Raw genomic sequence first — 21,791 nt, forward strand, 5'->3', positions numbered from 1 at the left:
TGGAACAAATTAATTTGTGTACCTGTTGACTGCTGAGGTTTCAACCTTAAGTAAAAAAGTAAGTTTTATTCATGCCATTTTAAATGTGGGGTAAAAAAGAGAATTAATTCAGATGTTGCTAGAGGGGTTGTGGCACTCTCAGTCATACTGAGGAGTACCAGTACATTTGTATGCCATTTGTCCTCTGCTCCCTGGTTTATCCTCTAAAGTCACCAACATTTTGTTTGTGGTAGGCATTTATAATTAGACCTTGCATTGTTTTGCATCCTGCAGTTCCCCTCAGCTAGCCATTAGCAACATATGAAGTACTGTACATGTACATCTCACTGACAGGAAAACATGATGCACCAGTGTATGCTTTCAACTGAGTCTCTTCATCCCATGAGTTCAACATGCCCTAATGAAACAGAATTGTTGCAGGTGATGAATGTAGTACAACTTCCTGTACGGGTCCATATGGAAATCTCTTGTTCTGATTGCTACAGCCTGCTCTGTGTTAAGCCAAAACCTGTCAGACAGATCTTGTTGAATCTCATCCTCACAGAAGCACAGAATCGTTCAGGTTGGAAAAGACCTCCTAAGATCATCATGCCCAGCCATTCAGTGGATGTTTGTTACAGGTTATGCCAAGTTTTGGATGGCTCCATGGTCTGCTGGCAGTCTTACCACTGTATTTCAGTGAGAAAGCTGAAGTTCAGAAACTGAAAACCCCAACATTTTTTGATGTGCATGCAGATTTGGGGTGCTCAGCTGGAAGGCATGTGTGCCTGAGGTTGAAGTCTGTGGTAACTTTAGGGTGCTTGATGCCAGGCTTAAGCACCTCAAGTGTGAAACACCTTGAGTGTACTGCTCTACCTTAAAACTTGGATGTGAATGCCTTTGCCAAGTCTAGAGAGTGAGACAAAACCAGAATTACCACGTGGTCTGACTTCCAGCTCACCTGCTTACATTGCCAGCAGGAAGAAAATTGCTGCACTATAAAATGGCAGAGAATACGTCAGCATGGTTCTTTCGCTTTTATGGATGTTAAAATTGGTACCTTTGCTGAGAGAAGAAAGATACACTTCTATAATAGACTCCTGGAACAGTCTGTGCTATCCTTGTCTGAGGGCAGATTAGACTGGGAAGAGATTGCAAAAGGACTCTAGGAAAAAAGACTGAAAAGTGCAGCAAAGATGAAGAATACATTAAGCAGTTTATGAAGCCATTTTCCTATGGAAAGAGTGGTTTCTCACTGTAGGTTGCACATCTTCTCCATGCTCCTGTCAACACCTTTGTTCTAACTTGATTATTTCAAGAAGGGCAAATCTTTGAGTATGGTGTCCACAGTGCACTTATCCTACCAGCACTCAGGCTTTGTGAGACCATGGACTTTGCACAGCGATATCTGCACTGCTCCAGTGCCCATTCTGCAGGCCAGGCTGCTGCTGACCTTTGTGGAAGATGACAATCTTCCCACATTGATAGGGATATACAGGTGGAAAGTGGTTTTTTGTTTGGTTGGGGGCACTTTTGTCCATATGCACAGAAAAACATGTTAGAACTATTTTACATACAAATTAATTGTTGTTAGAAGGTACTGGGTAGGCACACCCAGGAAGAACAGCTCAGTCGTGCTCCTGAACAGCATTGCTCCTTCCTCTTGTTTTGGTGGTGTGGGGTGACACGTGTGCTGTCAGGAGTGAGAAGATGTTAAATGTCAGTTTTGAATAACCTCTCTAATCATATTTAATTCAAAATTAACATCCCTAATGCACTAAAGTATCATGTGTCCTAGTAGAGGCAATGCAGGCTGTTGGATCTTTGGGCACTTGTTAACTGTTTCTGACTGAGTGGCTGGTAGCTGTGTAATTAAATGAACCTAAATCTTCGTGGAAACTGATTTTGCTAGACAGACAGGCAGTGGGATTGTATTTCTTTTTCCTCTAGGAAACCAGGCTACCAAAGCAAAAAAACCCAAACCAGATCATTCATTACTCTGCATAATAGTCCTACCTTCAAGTGGGATGTAAATGATAGGGGGTTTTCCCTATTCTTCTGTTGGCAGAGTTAGTAAGGCTTTGAGTTGCCCCTGATGAACTGAGAAACTTCATCTGGAAAATACTAGGTCACTTGGAAATTCAGCAGTGCCAGTTAATGAGATAGATAATTTTAAACTCATTATCAAGGAGCTGCCTTGATAATGAGTTTAAAAATCTTACAGTGCTGTGAAGACACTTTAGATTTTTTCAGGTCAAGGAGTTCTTGCAGCTGCTGATACAAACCTGTACTTTACATCTTCCTTCAGATCGAGGCTGATACAAGGGAGAAACAGGATCCATAATTTTTAAGGACTAAGTATAATTTTGAATTCTATTTTATATACTTTTCTCAATTTACAATTAATAGCTTTCCAGTAAGTGTTTTGGTTGATGTATCAAACATGCAGAGTGTATCTCTGTGTTAGTGTTTTAAGGATGAATTTCCCTGTTATTTCAAGAGAAATTTGATGCAACATGTTAGAACACCTGTTGGCTTCCCCCAAACTTTTTTTTCCTTCATAAACTGGATATATGTAATGCTTTACAAAATAAGACAAACTTGACATTCTTTGATACCTAATGTCAAAATATAGTGGCAGAATAGTCTCCTGGTGGGAAGTCTCTTTGCATATACACATTTACGTAACAGAGGGAAGGAGTAACTTCAGTTTTCCAATGAACCTGTATTAAAATTCCAAGATTAGGAACTGAGCAGTGTTCAGGCCTTTGAATGCAAGTATGTTCTACTGCTTGCTCTGAGTAGTAAAGCATTAATGACAAAACCCACAATTCTAAGTTACTTGAAATTGGACCTTACATGGAATTCTTGTGTGAGTTTGGGTGCATGTTGGGAGTGAGGTCAAAATAAATACAGTGACCACAGACCATTCATTTTCTAGGACAGTGTTGTGGCTTGCTCTGGAGTACAGGCTTTCAACATTTCAACCTGATAAAGAGCATTCTGGGGGATTCATTTATCTTATATTAGAGTTTTCCTCTAGTATTTTCCCTGAATAAGATGCTTCCACTCAATTAGGAGCAAGTCTAGGGACAAAACTGGGCTTTAACTTTATTAATTAACAACCCGAGAGGATTTATTGGGAGTAGCTTAGAGAAAACTTGCCACCTTAGAGGAGACTTCTGTCAGGGCTGCAGGCTAGAGATTCTGCTCTGTGCAGGAGTCTGATTCATAGATGGCACTTTCATTTAAATGTATCCCAAAGATGGAGCTGGGTAAGAGGTTCTGCCTTACAATCACTGTGGTACAGCAATCTGCTTGTGTTGGAAGACAAGATGACTATATCCAATGTAAATATTGATTTTACTATAGGCTTGAGGAGAAAAGGACCAACAGCTTTTGGCTACTGCTTGCTTGTTCTGTGTGGCATTAGCATTAAAGTCCTAAAAATACGTGGTAAACCTTGCACTTAGAAGATCCAGATTCTTGCCCTGTCTAGTCCATCAGTCTTTCAGATACATGTCCTGACTGAATTAATAGCGGAAGAGGAAATAGAACAAATCCTAATTGGCTGGAGTTCAAAGGTTTTGGGGTGAAAAGCAAGCACCTAACATGCAGTTTTGCTCACTTCCCCCCGTGAGGCACGGCAGGCACATCAGAACACAGGTTCTGGTCCATCCGGGGCACACAGAGACTTTCATCTTCTTGTACTGGTTGTAATTGTTTTTCTTGTGATAATAAGCTTTAGAAAAAATCTCTAGAGATCTCTACAGGAAAACTTCATTTTTTGTTTGCTTTACCTGCTCTGTAGAAAGGGATAAATGTGCAGGCATGTTGTACAGAGTAAAACTGAAGGGCAGAGCAATAGCTCAGTGTGTCACAGCCAGTACTGGTTACTGATTTCAAAATTTCATTGCTGTCTGTATGCTTTGTGCTTTTACTCCTGCAGGAAGAAGGTAAAAATCTGTCTACAATGGATTTGATGTTGCAAATGAGTTCACTTGAGTCGCTGGTTCAGCTAAGTTTTGTTTTTAAAACACTGATGCCAACAGCTGAAACACGGAAGTGGATGGTATCACCAAAGCCACAGCCATTTGACAGTTTTAGATTAAAATAGCTTCTTGAACAGTAGCGGGAGAACATAGATTTCCAAAAGAAAAATTAAAAATAAAGCAAAAATGTTTTCTTTTTGACATCTGACAGCATTTTGGTGTGTCTTTTTGGGAATGGCAATGTTGAGACCTCTGTCCGCAAGTGTTTGGGAGTGATGGGTCCTTAGACACAAGTCATGAAGCACTAGGAACATACATGCTCAGTGGGACCTTTGCTGAGCTGTTGGGCTAGCGAGGCCTCTGCACTCTTGGCAGCACATTTATGTTTCATACCAGAGTGGTTGGATTTTCTAAGTACCTCTGCTGCAGCTACTTCTCTGCCAGGAATGCTCCTAAAGCTACTTCTCCCAGCAGAGCTCTCTTTCAAGAAAACAAATAGATGGTTTTAAGCTTGCCTGCTAGATGAGTTTCACCATTTAAAAATTACTGATGTAGATCTCTGATAAGGACTTTGAATGAAGTTGTCTTCTTCAGTAAAGTGTTGGTCTTGCTGTGACAATCTCGCTAAACCCAGTTCGTTGTAACTGCTCTGCAAAGGTGTGCATGAAGGCTGGAAGCTCTTGAAACTGGTGTGTTTGTAGATGGCTCTTTGATCTTATTCCTTAGAAATGTTTACTTCCTTTGGTCTTGTCTGATTTTTTCGTTTGTTAAGTTTCTGCTGGTAGGCTCTATTAAATGACAGCTCTGTGGTTTCTCACGACAGCTCACATGTTGAAGTTTCTATGAAGTTGTCATTTTGAGTTTGCAGTTGGTTGCTCACTATGGATGTTCTCATAGTGTCTGCCCTAGACATTTTTAAAAAACATTATTAACTAGAAACTATCGAAAAGGGAAAGTATTAGGATTCTCTGTTTGCTTCAGTTCATGTGCCTTTGTTTTCTTTGGTTACTTTGTAACAAGGGTAAAAAGTGTGTTTTGTATTCCTTCCAAGTAATTTGAGCATCCACGGGAGTGTAGCAGCATAAAAGCTGGAATATAAACTAAGTTCCATTTTGGAATTGATTTATAACTATCGGTTATAAAGGATACAGATCATTTTATCTACATCCTAATGCCAGCTCCTAATAGAGAAAAGCATTTGATTTGGTCTAGTCTGTCAGTTGTTTTGTCAGTTGTTTTGTTGTTCTGTTCCTACTTTTTCTTTTTTTTTTTTTTTTTTTGGTAAGCAGTCAGGAGAAAATATGTGTTTTCCCTTTGGAAAGGTACCTGTTTACAGCTGCCTGCAAAAAACACAGGTTTTTAAGTGTTTGGTCTGGTCTAATTGCAGACCTTTAAAGAAAAAAAATGGAAATATGATGGTGTTTCTAAAAACATCAATTTATGATGTGCTATTTTAGAATAATGATATAGACAACTCATTTCTGGAATTGTTGTGGCAAGAGAAAAAAGGAGAAACCTCTCTAATAGTGCAGCAACAGATAGTCCCAATATAATTTAGAGCAAATCTAGGTGTGACTAAGCCAGACATGGGCTGTTACTGTCCTCTGTGGTCTTAGATTCGATCCCATTTTCCTGCCCCTCCGAATAATAATTAACAGTCTGCATTGCCAAGGAAAGTTCTGCCTTAGGTGTGATGGTGTTTAGGTAGGAGAAATTGCTAGCTGTGGGAAATGCTCTTCAAGAGAGCAAAGTTTCACTGCTATTACATAGAATAGTGCAGCTAAGTTTTCAGGGAGGGTAAGAAAATAAATGGTACAATTGAACAGGGGAGATGGTTGCTTTGATTTTGCAGAGTGTTGTGGTTTCTCATGGCTTGTGGTTGGAACCTGGCGAGGCCTGGGGGAGGGGACTAGATGGGAAACATCCCCAGCAGGGGAGAGATAGAAGCCCTTTGCTGGAGAGGTGGCTGGGTCATGAATGGAGGGAATGCAGTGCAGGGCCGGCTTTCCCTGCCTGGAGCGTTTCAGCAGCTGCACAGCTGGTTCCCTTTCCAAGATCTGTTTGATGGAGGGATTCTGCAGTGTGTTACCTGCTAAAAAGCTTGCTGAAAAGCTGGGTGAGAGCTGTCGTTGGGAATTTCTCCCCTGCTGATAATTCTGACTTTTTCACGTACATCTGTCAGGTACTAATTCTAAGCCTTGGGTCAGTCAAATTTTCCAAGCAGTCTCTTCTTTATTAGCCAAGCTGTAAATGCCTTAAGGCTTTTGAAATCTGCAGTTGAGTAAAGAAAAGCCTGGGGAAAGAATGCCCCTAAAAGAGAAGTACATCTTTGTGGGTATATGGAAACCTGTTTCTGTTGTGTTGGGGGGAGGAGGGGCAGGGTTATTTATATTTAGAATTAGAAATGTCCATTATAAATAAAGACATTGACAAGCAGTTCAGTTTTCTGAGTTGCATCATCTTTTTCCTATGTGCTACAACCTGCTCGGTGCTTTCAATCTGAAAAGTTCTGTGGGTGAAAAGGAAGACTTGTCTGTAACTTTGATAAACATGTAAGTGCATTCATCTTGACTTTGCATCCTTGTATCTCTTGTTACCTCATTTCAGCTGAAATTTAAACAAGCTCTTTCTTGGTTGGCAATTTGAAGAACTAATGTTATTCCCAGAGATGAGTTTGAGCATTTTTTTTTCTTTTTATGAAACACATGAAAGCAGTGTACATAATGATACAGTCTTTCTAAGACCTTTTTAGAAAAATGTGCAGCAAGCCTTTTTTCTTATCTAATGAAATATAAGTGTATTTTTGAGAACAAAGTCACTCTTGTTACCCATAAACACTTCCCAGATCAGCATGCCTTCCCAAAAGGCACAGTGCAAGAGCAAAGATCTAGTCTGTGGGCAAATGAAAAATCCTGTCTGTGCTGACAGATTAGTCTTTTGACCTAGACTATTTTTGGGAACAGATAGTACAGCTCTTGGATGTAGGCTTGCTTTTGCTTTTGATAAAGCACAAATACATTTTCACTCTATAATCCCTTCCTCTCAAATTCTTAGGCCTGTCTGATTTGCAAACTTCCTTGCAGGTGTTGCATCGTATTTTTCCTTCTGAAAATAAAGGAGATTGGGAACAATGGCAACTTTCAGACAGGCAGACTTCATTGAAACTGGATGAAGATGCAAAATTTCCAGTAATGTAGAACTTTAGATTGGGAAGAGATTTAAGATCTGCTTTTTTTTTTTTTTTTTTGTAGGAAGAGAAGAAAAAGGGTTTATAAGATAGAAGGACAAAATTCTTGGTGTTGCTCCTAAAAACTCACTTGGCCTGCATTACATTAGTCTTGTTTTTAGGGCTGTTCTTACACTGGCTTGGAGGTCAGCTTGTTTGGAAAAGGGGGGATTATCTGTACCTTCAGAGCAGTCCCCAGAAGACACTGCAGGCAGATGCTGTCAGCTGGTGTTCATCCTTCTCATCTCAGCACCTGTGGTGTTGCTTCTTTGCAGTGAGGAGTCACTGTTACTGAAACCATACTTTGGTTAGAGGAGGGCAAAGCTTACTTTCAGCCTGCTTTAAATGTCAGTGTTTTTAGCATCTATGGATTGTAAAACCAGTGTGAATGCAAATCCTGGTGCTTCCCTAGAGCTCTGCGTCCGCAGGTGTCTGGTGGAGAGTCAGATGACCTCAGTGAGATGCAATTCAAGAAGAGGGACTTTTCCTCCTGTAGTCGTGCATGACTTGCAGGGGCTGCACAATGGATTCTCTCCCCTATGTGCATGTGCCCAGTGGAGTGGGGTGTGCCTGTGGGGAGGGAGAGTTTGGGCAGGGAGTGGGCGAGAGAGCCCAAAGGAACAGTGAGGAAGCAGAAGGCAGCTGGAGGGTGTACACCTGCCCAGCAGAAGATTAGGTGGAAGGTCTCCCTGGCAAAACCCCTCTGCAGTGGTGGATTTGACCACCTGGAACTTCATAAAAGAGGTTCTTAGTGGCCAGTTGCCTCAGTGCTCTTCCTATCATAGCTGTAATTTTGGTCATTGGTAATGTTTGGCTGATTCAATCTGGTGGCAGCTATTCTTGGAATCTGAGCAGAGGCAGGAAATGAAAGATTAGCAGGAATGATAAAGGCATAAAAAATAACAGGCACATGAAACCAAAATTTTGATTGCTTGGACTCTTTTATTGGGTTTTAACAGTGCTGTAAGGTTAGTGAGTTTTGAGGAGAAGCCATATGAATCCTGTATTGTTCCTGCTTCTTCAAGATCACTGGAACATACATACTCACATTGACACTACTGCTTTGCTGAAAGAGACCTGCTGGTTACTTCTTTTAAAGTTGATTTCTATTGCAAATTTTGAATTAGTTGCATTGAAAGGATTGAAATATAAATGTTGCAGTGTGTTCCTTCAGTGCCTCGTAGAACAGTTGGGAGGAGGTATTCACTGCACGGCCCATTTGAGACTGGAAGGCTTGTCTCTCAGGGGAAAAAAAAATCTGTCTTTTTTTTTTTTTTTTTTTTTTTTAAATTCTAGGAAAGATAAATATATCTTGAATTCTCCCAGGTCAGAAGTATCTTCCCTGGATGCAGCTGGTGTATTGGTATAGCAATGGAGTGTTATGGCAGAATGAGTGATGTGTCTGTTGCAGGGATTTTGTTTAATTTAAGTTGGACTTCCAGAAATCTGAGTGATGGCTAAATCTGAGCGCTGTGCTCTGAAGCTGCTTGTTTGCATCAAGGCTGTTGTTGCATGATCATCTAAATCAGTTCTGGACCCAGTGAAGAAACAATGACAATCCTTTCAGTGTAAGAAAAGACAAATGAAAAGTTAGTAAGAGTGAAGATGTTTCTGTAGCTTCAAATGGGCACTTGTAAGATGATTGTAGGTGGTTGTTAGGGCTTCTTATGTCTTATTTTCCTGATCATGTAGGATTGCTTACAAAATCAGCACAGAAATTTAACAGCAGATATCTCCAAAATGGCCTTAGTGACTCATTTTAAAAAGGGAAATATGTACTACTTGTAAACTTGATCTGAACGATGATTCATTTTTGGTTAGCTTGGTTATGCATGATCTGCAAACTCAGTAGACTGTGGCAGCACTTGCTGTTTTTCCTCCTTTCTCTTGGTTTAAACCATTCTGAAAAGTCTGTAGATTATTCTGAAATTGCAGATTGTTAGTCCATAATTAATTAATCTTGATTGGTTTTCCTTGGAGAATCAAATGGGAGACAACATCATTCTTCTAAGAGAACTTCTAAGTGTGTTTATCAAAAATAGAAAAACATATTAGTCAGTATGAAAATATACATAGCTATTTATAGCACATGCCTTCACTGAACAGTGGCTAACACGTACCTGCCCTCATTTTTCTCCTGCCCATACAAGCAGGCAGCATCCAGGGAGGTGACTTGTCCTCCCTCTGCTTCATGGACTGGGTGAGATCAGCACATGAAGAGACCATGGATACCGGGGATGTTGGCTTGGCTGGTGACACTCGGAAAAACAGAGAGAGAATTAATTCTTAGCCATTGCAACAACTAGCTTCCCCCATGAATTGTCTCCTCCTGCTCCTTTCCCCCAGTCCTCCTTCAGTAGCTGTGTGGAGGGAGCTGTACCAGGTGTTGGACAAGGACTGCAGGAGATAACTGAGCTCTCCTCTTGTGCCTGTAACACTGTATTACTATGGAAAAGCACTCTGCAAGATACGTTTTAATTAGAATGAGTTTTGCTGCAGTGTAATTAAGGTTAAAACGTTTGTCCCTTGTGGAGTAGGGCATTTTATTATTGTGCTTTTCTGTATCAGATTCTTATCATTGCCTCAGAGAGAAGGAAATGAGAATATGGGAATCCATTCACATAACAGCCTGCATTATTTTTTGTGAAGACTACTCATGAGTTTGACTTGAGGCAGTCTTGAAAGGACCTCACACTGAAGGAATACAATATTTCACTTTGGAGTACTGCATGTCCCTTCAAGAAGAAGGCAGACAGAGTTGAGCTGACTCTTTTTTTGGTTGCTTTCTCTAATAAGTGCAAATTACTGGGGACTCGAATGTTGAAGGAGTGTTACACTGTTTTTGCTGTTGAAATAACAAACATAAACCACCACATCTTCCAAGATGCATATAAGCAAAGACAAAAATTGCAAAAATATGATTGCTGGCTAACTGCATTTTGGTTCAGATTTGTTACAGTATTTTGGTGTGGTAAGTGAAAGTTAAGTAAACAATAATTCATAGTGTTCTCAGAAAATGTCCTAAGAACATCTTTTTGTAGAATTCTGTTTTCAAGATCACTTTTTCCTGTGAAAAATATTTTTATTTCTATGCTCTCTCTCTTCCCACCCACATTACAATTTTCTACAGAACAGAAGTTACGGTTCCTGATGAGGTTACTATTTGCATATGCAGTGCTGAGGAAGATCAGAGGCTTTCATGTCACCTCATATACTGGTAATGACACTGACTTCTTAGACATAACTGGTCACAAGTAAATTTGAGCTTAAGTTTGCAGGAACAATCACTCAGCATTGTAAGAGGTAGATTATTTGGAAGAGCTAGCTCCAGAAACTGCAGTGTAGGTAGGTTCAGTCATTTGCCACTTTCAAAAGTGAAAAATACAGTATTTCTGTTCCAGTCTCTCCCACTCGTCATGTCTGGCTGCCTGGTTTTCTAGCTCAGTTATGCTGCTGCATTAGTCCCTTAAGCTTTGCTTTAAACCACCAGATTGTTGAAATTTCCACTCTTGACTTTAACAGTGGCAACTTCTCTGCTGTTAGAGAGTGGAGGCGCCCTTAACAGAGGAAGTACTTCTTTAAACTCCGTATGTATTTTCTGTTTTATATCAACTTGTATTTTTAACAGAGTATATTGGATTCTTTTTATTACAATTAACACTCTAAGCCTTAAATTCTCATGAGTTTTCACTCCCAGGAGAGTCCATGCCTTGAACTGAGTCAAGAGATGTGGCTGACTGCTGCTCCCAGGTATTTTGCATTAGGAATCAGGTATAGCTGAGGGAGAAGGGGTTATTTCACAACTAATTGCTGTTCACCAGCCTTTGACTCCTGAACATAGTTGTGGTTGTATTAGAGGTGTTTTAGCCAGATGTCCTGCCACGTGTGTGTTCAAATTGCAGAAAGATGTAGAATAGCTTTCGTAGCCTTTGTGTTGGAGGAAGTAGCCAAGAGGTGCATGCACTGACATATAGAGTTAGTAGTACGCTGGGTTCTTTATAGTATCTCAGAGTTAAAAGTTGTGATGCAGTTAATTCAGGGTACACGTTCCTGTTTCAGCTCTCACTGATGTTGTGAGGGCAGTCTCCTTGTTTTGGTCCCATAGTTCAAGTCTTCCTTGTAGCTGCAATGCTTGCAGACATTTCTTTTCCAGGGGTAGAGTAGGGGTCATTCCAAGCATCTCAAGAAGATGATTTGGCTGTAGGGCACAAGCTAATGGTTTAATAACTTCACTGAAAGTGGAGATTTAAATCTGGAAACAGAAGGAGAAAGTTAGCCCAGCCCTTCACACTTCCCAATTCATCAACCTATTAGTTCAATTCCATGGCTCTGTGGATTTTGCTTTTCTTATTCTTCGCAGGTGATTTTAATGGGTAGTCTGCATTAAAAGACAATCTGAAATAGAAAAAAAAAAAGCTCCAGTATATAGAGACTCTTTCAGTGGATCATGACTGGTAATGTCAAAATCTAAAGAAGAATAGAATGAACTACCTTAAAGATCATATTTAAATAAATGTAATTTAATAAGTGTATTAATATATTCATATATTTAATTTGTATTAATTGTTGAATGCATTAATTCTTCTATAAATAAAGTAGATAATTCATTTCTTTTGTTGTGAATTTGGGCAGCCTTCCAATACAGGCAAGGTGCAGTTCATTGCCTGGGGCGTGTTAGATGATCAGTATCTAGATATTGATTGCAAAGTTACACATTGAGTGTCTGTAATAAAATTAGTTCCTTATTATCCCTTGTATATCCCCCTGAAGAAACAACTGTTGCTGTTGTGTTCAAAGCTATTGGGTTTTCCTGTGCACCATTCCAGAGCGGATCCTGTGTTGAGGGTTGTGTCCTTGCTCCAGGCTGTGTGTTCCTAAATGCTTTGCGGGTGCAGGTGCCCCCTGTAAATGGGGTGAGAACTGGTGAGCCGGGCTGTGTGCTGCCGTGCTCCAGGGAAAGTCTCTTGCTCTGCTGAAGAAACAGACAGGTTACCAGATGCATCCTAGTTCTGGGTGGCTGTCAGGATTCCTGTGCTCCTACTCTCTGTCTACCTTTCTTTGAACAATACTCTTGTGTTTAAGGTAGTCTGCTATTTGGTCTAGATTTCTGTCTTTGATACCTGAAGATTACAATGAACAAATTTCTCAGTGTTGAAAACCCCCGGAATTACTTACTTTCTTTAAATCCTGAAAAATGCTTGTTCCAGGTAAAAAGTTAGGGTAGCATGAGCATCTTTGAAACACACAGATTCAGTTATAGATGATCTTTTAATTCAACCTAGTAGCATATTCCTACCCAGGCAGCCAAGCTTAAGCTCCTTTAAAAAATAAATCATGTGAGTGTGGTGAGCACTGTTTGGCATATTGAATGGCCAGGGCGTCTTGCGTTTGTAGCTTTGTTTTCCTGCCTTGTCAAAGAATATTATCTTGCAGACTCTGAAATGTTTTGGCCTTCAGAAAGATGAGCTATAAAGCTCACCAGAGGGAGAATCGATCCTTATCATCTCTCTCCACATAGTCTTCCACCTTCCCTAGCTATCATATTTCAAATCCCAGGCCTTGGTCCAGCCCGTGTGTGGTTTTTTAACTGTCTTAGTCAGGGATGTGATTTCCCTTCTTTTACCTGTTGCACTTAGTTTATAGCAATAATGTCTGCTGTGTGGAATTGCTGCAATAAAATTGTCCCTCTCCTTGTGCAGGGGGCTTAGCTGTAGCAAAAGACATTGCACCTTCCACAGCATGGCTGGACAGCTCTAAGTAATGGGTCTAATCAGAGCAGTTTGTCTTCATGGTTTGGTATGACTGTGTTGAAGTGTATTGATGGTTCTCACCAGTGTCCCTGGAAGGGGAAAGCTTTGGCTTGTAACCATGCAGGTTCAAAAACCCAGTGTCATCCCTGTCCCAGGGCAGAGAGCATACTTACTGCATCTGGCTGTGCCTCCTTCAATGTGGTACCAGAGCATAGTGGTGATGGTAGTTGCAGCAGCATGTCTCAGCATGGAGTTGAAACAGTGATTCATATTTAAAACATAAAAGATCTTCAAGCTATATTGTTGTTCTTGTCTTTTAGCAGCACAAATCTCAACAGCTAGCTTTTGGTATATGGTATGTAATTATGGAGCAACAAGTAGTGACCTTAGTCCCTTGTTATTTTGTGATTGTTGTTCATGATTCAGCAGTGATAGTCTTCACTGAAGCCATGCCCTTTGTTGGAAATTACACTGTGGTGTTCTGCCCTCAGGCACCACGAGGTAGAGGTTTTCCAGATGGCTGTTTTGCGGGGAGAGGAGAGGTTTTATTGTAAGGGTTACATAAAGCACTTCAGAAACATTGCAATTTTTTTCCCCTCTCTTTCCTTCCCCTTCCTTTTTTTCCTTGAGTTAATTAAACCACACCAGACAAAAAGCTTTTCTATGGGCAATACCGTAATACCTTTGGAAACGATTGTGCTTTCTATAAGCATGGTTTCACCTTTTATGTAGAATTGCCAAGCAAGGGGTTTTTCTTCAGGCAGACACACCTGATGTCAGATCCCACGGAAGCAGACCACCGTGACAGGCTGGGTGCTGCCTTTTACCAGGTACACTTTGCATCGTAACCATTTTAAGGCATTCTTAACCATTCTAACCCATTCTATTGTGTCCGTGCTGCAGGTGGGGCTCTGGAGGCACACCGGAGCTTGGAGGGGCCGGGAAGGAGCACCTTACAGCACGCTGGTGCCATCTGATGGTAAGCTTTCACAGCAACTTTTCCCTCAACAAGCTTTTTATTTACTTCGAGAGAATCTGTGAGATAACATTAGTTGCATGGTTTTATATGTATCTTCCAGAAATAGAAGTACTGTATTCATATTTAAACATCTAGAAGTGTTTTGTGTAATTTTTTCTTATTCATCCTGTGTTTTAAAAACAGCTTTAAATTGAACTACAACCTACAATACGACTTTTTCACTTAGTTTTCTTTTTTCACCCCCCAGAAGTCACTATTAGTTACAGACATGGTCTTCCTGTGATAACTCTTATGCTGCCCACAAGAAGTGAACGCTGTCAGTTCACTGTCAAGCCAGTGGTGACCACTGTAGGAGCATTCCTGCAGGATGTGCAAAGAGAAGATAAAGGAATTGAGAGAGCAGAAGTCTTTGCAACAGGTATCTTGTATTTCTATTATTCCCCAAAATAAACACATTCCTTTTCAAATGGACTGTACTTTTCTTCTGGAGCATGAGTTCAGTCCTCTGTCAGGTTTAGCACTCTTGTTGTTGGAGCAGCTCTTGAATGCTTCTAGGGTTTATTGGTGTTTCAGAGTTAATAACTGAGTCCTCTTTGAAAAGGCTGCTGAAATATGCAGAATTGGATCTATTACTGTAACTCTCCTTTTATCCCCATAGTGTCCTCTGTTATCTTTTTCAGTTAGCTTCTCTTTGTAATGCTGTCTTTAAATAAGTGTCTCTCTTCTGATTTCCTTGATGTCTCTTTCTTTCCTTGTCCTCCATGATCATTCTTAAAGGACAATCTGTTGGGCTATTGAATGTGATGCCTGCCACTTGTTCAGTGTTACCAAGAGCTAAAAGCTAAGAGCTAAGCAACCACATAATGTGTGCCATAGTAAAGGATGGCTTTTTGAGGCTTTGAGGAGGTTTCATTTATCAGCTGGAGTACGATATTGCAGGACCCTTGGGTTGAAAGGAAACTGATTGCTAGGGTCGAATGGTAACTGATATTTTAGCATTGGTGTGGGCTTTCCTCCTTGTAACATCCTATTTATCCCATTGTCCCAAGTCTTCAGATAATTTTCTCAAGCTCTGCTCACCGTTTTCTTTTATTTTGTGTCTTTGGTTTGCCCATTGCAAACATTGAGTTAACTTTATTTTACATTTTATTTTTAAGAAAGCTTGGTTTGTATTTTGGCAGTGTTTTGTAGTTTTTCCACAGCAATTCTGAAAAGTCTTGCAACCCCTGTCCTGGTGTTAGAAAAGGATTCAATCTTAAAAATAGAACTGGGATGTAGCTTTTTTTGTCTGAATCTGGTAGAAAGGTACTTGAATTTGGCTAACTAAAAGCATCTATTTATCCCCCTCCCCACTCACACCCCTAAAATGAAAGAAAGAAAAAATAAGGATAGCTACATACCTATGGAAAGATTTATTTAACAGCAGATAACACATAAGCAGAAGAAAGGATGGTGTGAATGAAAGCCGGTCCAGTTTCATAGCTGGGGGCATTCATAACATTCTTTTCTTTCTGATTGATACTACAGAGGGCTGCAGGGGCTTTTAAAAGAACTGAAAATAGATTGATGTTCCCAGAAGGTCAGGAAGCCACAGACCTAAGAGAAGCTGCTTTAGTTTCCTTCATGGGCACATTAATAAAACAGGAAAATGCCCCACAGAGCAATTTATTTATATCCTCTGGAGCAATGGAGATGTGATCTGTGTGGATATCAGTGAGTGCATGGGCTTTGGGAACTTTGTGTACATGGGAAATTTGGTGTTGGGTTTTTTTGGTCTTGTTTTGCTTTGTTTTGACAGTGTCTGCTAGGGAGCAAAAGCAGAAAATTCTCTTGAGGAAGATAATTCCCTAAAAGACTTTATCTTCAGAAGCCACTGTAACAAATGGTCGTTGTGAGCAGCTGGCCTTCCCCTTAACACAGTTTTTCCCTACAAAGGATTTCTTAGTGGGGTGAGGCAGAACTTGTGCTGGCAGCCGTTAACCCTTGGGTACTGCTGTTGTGCAGAGACATCCAGGACAGGAGTGTTTGGGATTCACTGCCAAATTGCTTTCCTTCTCTGGTATGTCGGCAAAAGCTAATTACTCCTCTGCTTCAGTGCAAACGTGGGTCACTCAGGAAGCATAAGGTAATTTCTGTAGGAAACCTACAAGTCTGGCATTTTTGGCATGGACAGGCAGCAGATTCCAAAGTGGAGAGGAATTTGGGTTGTTTTCACCTCATCTCATCTGTTTAAACACAGACCCATCACCTCTGATTTGGGAATACTTTGATTAAAACAGTGACTGTTAAAATAGTTCTCTGCTCTGTATTTGTCAAGTGCCAGGCAATTGTAATGTTATAGAACAGCTGAGATGTTTAATTTATTAAGAAACTGATACTGTAAAGAAAAGCTATTTGTCAGGTACTGAGAGTTGAACTTAAACATTAATTATTAAAGAAAAATTATTAAGCCTTGATTTAATGTAGACACTTCTGTGTCATTTAACCATTAAATGAAACCTAACCTTAACTGAAATTATCAGTGCTGTGTATGATGACTCGCTTTCATTTTCTGCAGATCTGATTTTCGTCCTGCAAAACTTTTATAGTCAAAATTGGCTCTTTGTTTACATTGGAACACTTGTGTTTAGGTACAGGATTGAAAGTAGCCTTTTCTCCTTTAAAGCCTGTGGGGGATTTTCTAAAATAAAATACCTCCCTCAACACTTTTCTTCTTTTCAGTTTATAGAAGGTTGCACAGGTTAGTAAGTCAGTGGTGTATTCAGAACATCCAGAACAAAGAGCCTGTCTGGCACTTCTTTTGAAAAGCATTTTTCCTTTAAATGTCTCTTCATAAATGTCACCTTAATAACGTACATGCAAATGAGCCTTGATGTTTTATTACACTGGAAAAGAAAAAAGAAATGAGTGGATGGGCACATTACAATTTTGGATTGAAAGTGATAGGCTTCTGGGTTTGCTTTCCTACCCACACAGAGTGGGCAGGCAAGCCAGCTGGGGCGTTTGCCTGCAGAGTTCAGCAGTCGCAGCCTCAGCAGATGCGGCCTGAGGACAGGGTTCTGGTGAACAAATAATTGCAGATGTGAGGTTGTCTGTGGTGCCTTTCTGTGGTGGATGTGTGAGGACAGATGGAGCAGCTGGGGCAGTAGCACTGTGACAAATACCTACATACAAAAATCTAGGTATTTTGTAACCTGTTTGGTTATTCATCTTGGGAGTAAAGCTGCCTAGCCCTTGGCAAGGGTAGGGGAAGGTGCCTTTTTTATGTATATGAAATGCAAGTCACCTCAAAGAGGTACTGTGAGGCAGCTGCTCTGTGGCTTTTCAAACCCCCATGCCATAGTGATGTGTCCAGCAGCAGTGGTGTGTGGCTGTGGGGGCTCTAGGGCCTTCTGAACCCCAGTGTGCTCCTCGCAGCCACTGTTACATGTTCCTGCGAATGAATCCAGAGCTCCTTTTTGGTAGGAGCTGTAAAATTGCATGTAAAATTCATGGGGTACCATTCATGTAAATTTCTGCATTTAAAAAAAAATGTAGAAAAGGGTTCTCTCAAACATCAAAGTTCAACTCCATTCCCTGCACAGGACAGCCCCAAGAATCACACCACGTGTTGTTCCTCCTGACTGTTTAGTATTAGCTACCAGGTCTAAAAGTAGAGTTCACTTCCAAACATTGTTAGTGAAGAACCCCAGCACTTTTCTGCTGGGTTATCTGCTAATGTTTAAGACTCCTTGTCATAAGTGATCTAGAACTGAAATCTTTCTTCTGCAGATGGGAGCAAGATCTCTGATGCAACCTTCATGGAGGTCTTACTGATGAATGACTTTGAACTTGTTATCAACAACACAGTGTACAGTGTGTCACCTCCTGTAAAAGGTAAGAGCAGTCCTTAATAACTGATCATCTCACTTCATCTAGTGAAAGGCATGGGAAGTCTCAGAAACCTGGGACCTGGGAGAAAGGTGTTTCTCTTTGGTTTTGTCTTTTTACCACTGGATGGTCCTGCTTTTGGGGTTGGAGGTGGGGAGGGAATAAAGAAGGGTGTGTTCTTGAAATGGTTTATATGACAAATATTTTCTTTTCAGATAAGCTGAGTAGTGAGCATGCTACTGAAATGGAAGATATCAAATCCTTGGTTCACAGACTGTTTGTGGCTCTACATTTAGAAGATCACCAGATCAGGAAAGAGAGAGAATTGCTGCAGAAACTTGACCATCTGAAAGGAGAGCTTCTGCCTCTTGAACAGGTTGGAAAGTGGGGTACTTCTTTTTAAAAACTCAAAAGCATTTCCTTTCATCAAAAGTAAGTCCTGTGACAGAAGAAAATCAGCATGAATGGCTAGAGTGTGTCTGTTTTGTTTGTTATGTAAGTGAGGTCAACTCAAATAGAATGCAGATTATTTTCAATTTGGTTCTTTTTCTTCCTGTTATGGAAATTAATGCCATAGAAATCACACCTGTAGAAAGCTGTTAAGGCTCAGCATGACTAGTATTGAGATTGGAAGGCCATTTAGTCACCTGTTGCTTTATGAGTTTTGAGTACCCATGACAGAAAAAACCCACAATAGTGGGGTTGACATAACCTGTGGCTTAGGATAGTGGACAACAGGACTCCTGCTTTATGAGGGCCAGCCTCAGTGTTACCCAGAACTGCCTTGAATAGTAAATGGAAATCCAAAAGACACAGATCCCCAGGAGTGGGAAGGGGAGATTAAAAGCAGGATTTCTTGGTGCATCACGGCAAGAAGATCTGGTTGCCCTTGGACTTCAGTGCTTTTATTTTCTCACCAGGATAAGTCAGTAAGAGGTGTTGGTAAGAGATCCTGAGAAAGGATCTAGCCCAAGGGGAGAAAACATAGTTGGAGAACTGCTCATCAGAGGAGCACTCATGTTTGTCTGAACAGGTTTCTGCTTTTGTTTTCCTTAGATGAGAGCCAGAATCATGAACAGTGCAGATGCAAAAACCTCTAGGCTTCTATGGGTTGGCCTAGCTCTGATGTCAACTCAGGGGGGAGCGCTGGCCTGGCTCACGTGGTGGGTCTACTCGTGGGACATCATGGAGCCAGTGACGTACTTCATCACCTACGGGAGTGCCATGGCTTTCTACGCCTACTTCGTTCTTACTAAGCAGGTAAGTCCTTGTCTTGTAAATGTCTGGAATATTGAAAAGGAGAAAAACTGACTGTGAATCACAATGTTTGAGCTCTGAAGAAAACAGAATTCAGTAAGTGGCCTTGCCATCAGACAGGGACTTGTTTGATCCCTAATGTAGCTGGATACAAACATTGCATCATGCAGAATCAAGCAGATACTGTTGCATATGAACTGCAGGCCAGCTACTGAGCATATCAGTAAGATTTCATAGCCTAGGGAATGAAAAGTGAGGACAAAAAGTCTCTCCTTTAAAATGCTTGTAGATCACTTTGCATAGCAAATGGCACCTTGCTCACTGCAGTAATGGGAGAGCAACTGGTAGTGCTGTGCCAGTTTGTGAATGCTGCCTCACAGAAGCAAATCACCCAACAGTAGCTTTTATTTGCTGGAGTTTATGTATATACAGTGCAGGGTACCAAACTGTTTGGAACTCTGGCAGTTGCATTACTGAAATATACGGAAATAACATTTAGTGCCTGAAAAAATGTTACTGCTCTGCTCTTCATGATCTGACTGCTTTTCCATGACTTAGAATGAATGGAGGTAAATCTAAGACAGCTGAAATGCAACAGAAGTAGGCATTGTGTAGAAGCAAAAAGTTTGCTCAGATCTTAACTTACCTTCACAATACAGACTTGTTCTGAAATCCTGTAAGACTTTGAGAAATGTTTCTTTTTCCTGTTGTAGCTCTGTACTTTACTCTCAAAGTGGTCATCTTGATGTTGAACTTCCTATGATGCAAAGCTCTTTTTGTTGTGGAGGTATGTGGAAGAGTAACCAACACTTTCTTCCATTATACCGATGGACTATAGACCTTGTGAGACATTAGGTTCCTTCAGTGAAAAGGGGAGACGTCTGTTTTTATGAAGAGCTGGCTCAGAATGTGAGTTTTACTCCTTCTGACTGGTTTTTAAGAAGGGCTAGGGCATTCTTACTTTTTTGAGTAAATAAAGAGATTACTTTTTTGAACAGCTGCTGGTGCCATTGCTTAAGACTTTCAAATAAGTCCTCAAGAAATAGTTCCTGAACTTTCTCTGACTCTTTGGAAGTAGGCTCCATTGACTGAGGTGGCTCCAGTCATGAAGATCATGCTGTGTCTTTATTATAACTGAAAATTCCTTCAGACATGATAGAAATTACTCCTACCATGTGTTTAAAAAGCCCTTACAACCTGTAAGGGCATAACTTCATACGTAGCCTCTTTAAAAACATAAGTGTGTGTTGAACAAGGTAAGTCTTCCTGAAACAGGCTAAACTTCTAATGTGCTGACCTCTACTCAGTTTCCTTGCTAACCACAAATCCCTGTCCTCCTTCCTTCCCCAGGACTACATTTACCCTCACGCTAAAGACAGGCAGTTCCTCCACTACTTCTACCGCAAATCCAAAAAGCAGCATTTTAATGTGGAACGATACAACAAGCTCAAAGACGACCTAGCAGAGGTATTTAAGTGCAGTCCTTCAATAATGATGTAGCTTCTGGCTTAAGACTTTTTCAGTAAACTCTCAGCTAAAAAAAGTTGATCTCAAAGCTTGCTATCAAAACACTGTATTGCTTATCAGCCAGTTTCAGCTGTTCAGAAAACCATACAATGTTTGGCTTTGACGTATAAACTACTTTTGTAGGTCATCAGAAAGGGAGACCTTCATTAATTTAATTTAAAACAAATAAGTTTATCAGCATGACATCTATTTTTTGCATATGCTAATTAATGTTGCAGTTTTGGCCATTTAATGCAATAGCTGCATTTATTTTGGGCACAGTATATTTGCTGCACTGCTGTGGTAAACCAATCTCCTCCCTTCCTTGGAAGGAGCTTGCCTTGCAGAGTTCAGTACTTAACAACCTTATTCCTTAGGTAAAAGACCTAAATTTACAGAATATGGGTGGCTGGATAGAAAAGGTGCTATGTGCACCCAGGAGAAATTTAGTGGCCTTCATGAAATATTTGTAGCAGATCTCCCACTCCTCAATTATTACTCCTCCATCCCACCTTGACAGCTCTGTGTTCAATGCCTCAGAAAAGAAAATGGAAAGAAACCACCCTTAATTTTAGTTCAAATCCTGTAGCTCAGGGTAGAATTTCATGAGCCACATTTGACAAAATGTTTGAGTTTGATGCTTTTTTCAGTGGCCTGGGAGTTTGAATTTTGTAATTTCAGGAAAATAATTTTGTAATTTTCAGGAAAATTGGGGTGTGGGGTGATGGGCAGGGTTCATGCTTCTCTCTGGAGACTGACTTGAACAGGTCTGTCAGTATTCAGCATTCTCCACTTGATTGGTGTGGTTCCTTGCCCAAGACCAATGCCTTCTGAGAAAAGAAGACAGTGCATGTGTGAAAGAGGGGAAAACAGAGGCTGCAGAAGGATGATCTCTCCCTCTTGCATTGGCAGGCAGAAGAATCCCTGAGGCGTCTGCGCCAACCTCTGCACCTGAGGCTTCCCATCCAGGAAATCAGTGACAAGGACTGACTTTGGTTTTGTGTATATTGGAGATGCCCTTTCAAAGCTGATATGAACATTTAGTTACTCCATAGCACCTTGGTATTTTTGACCACTAAAGTTTTAAAAGTTGCAATAAATAGCTATAAAAATGATTTGGTCACTTGATGGTTTGGGGGTTTTTGCTTGGTTTTTTTTTTTTTTTAAACCCTATGAAGAAACTGCTGAAGCAAAGTTCTTCACAATATTTGTCAAGTCTCATTAGTACAATG

General features: G+C 40.6%; 1 protein-coding gene across 1 annotated transcript in view; it reads left to right on the forward strand.

The window, feature by feature from the left end:
* Nucleotides 1–21,740, forward strand: part of MCUB (mitochondrial calcium uniporter dominant negative subunit beta) — a 47,149-nt gene extending 25,409 nt beyond the window's left edge. Inside the window, exons 2-8 of the mRNA XM_069012104.1 lie at nucleotides 13,851–13,926; nucleotides 14,174–14,344; nucleotides 17,698–17,802; nucleotides 18,012–18,172; nucleotides 18,853–19,056; nucleotides 20,404–20,520; nucleotides 21,472–21,740. Coding sequence (XP_068868205.1) covers nucleotides 13,851–13,926; nucleotides 14,174–14,344; nucleotides 17,698–17,802; nucleotides 18,012–18,172; nucleotides 18,853–19,056; nucleotides 20,404–20,520; nucleotides 21,472–21,549 — 912 coding nt within the window. The 3' untranslated portion in view covers nucleotides 21,550–21,740. The remainder of the gene's footprint in view (nucleotides 1–13,850; nucleotides 13,927–14,173; nucleotides 14,345–17,697; nucleotides 17,803–18,011; nucleotides 18,173–18,852; nucleotides 19,057–20,403; nucleotides 20,521–21,471) is intronic.
* The last annotated feature ends 51 nt before the right edge of the window (nucleotides 21,741–21,791 follow it).

Source organism: Aphelocoma coerulescens, chromosome 4 (assembly GCF_041296385.1).
Source record: "Aphelocoma coerulescens isolate FSJ_1873_10779 chromosome 4, UR_Acoe_1.0, whole genome shotgun sequence".
In the NCBI taxonomy this organism is placed as follows: domain Eukaryota; kingdom Metazoa; phylum Chordata; class Aves; order Passeriformes; family Corvidae; genus Aphelocoma; species Aphelocoma coerulescens.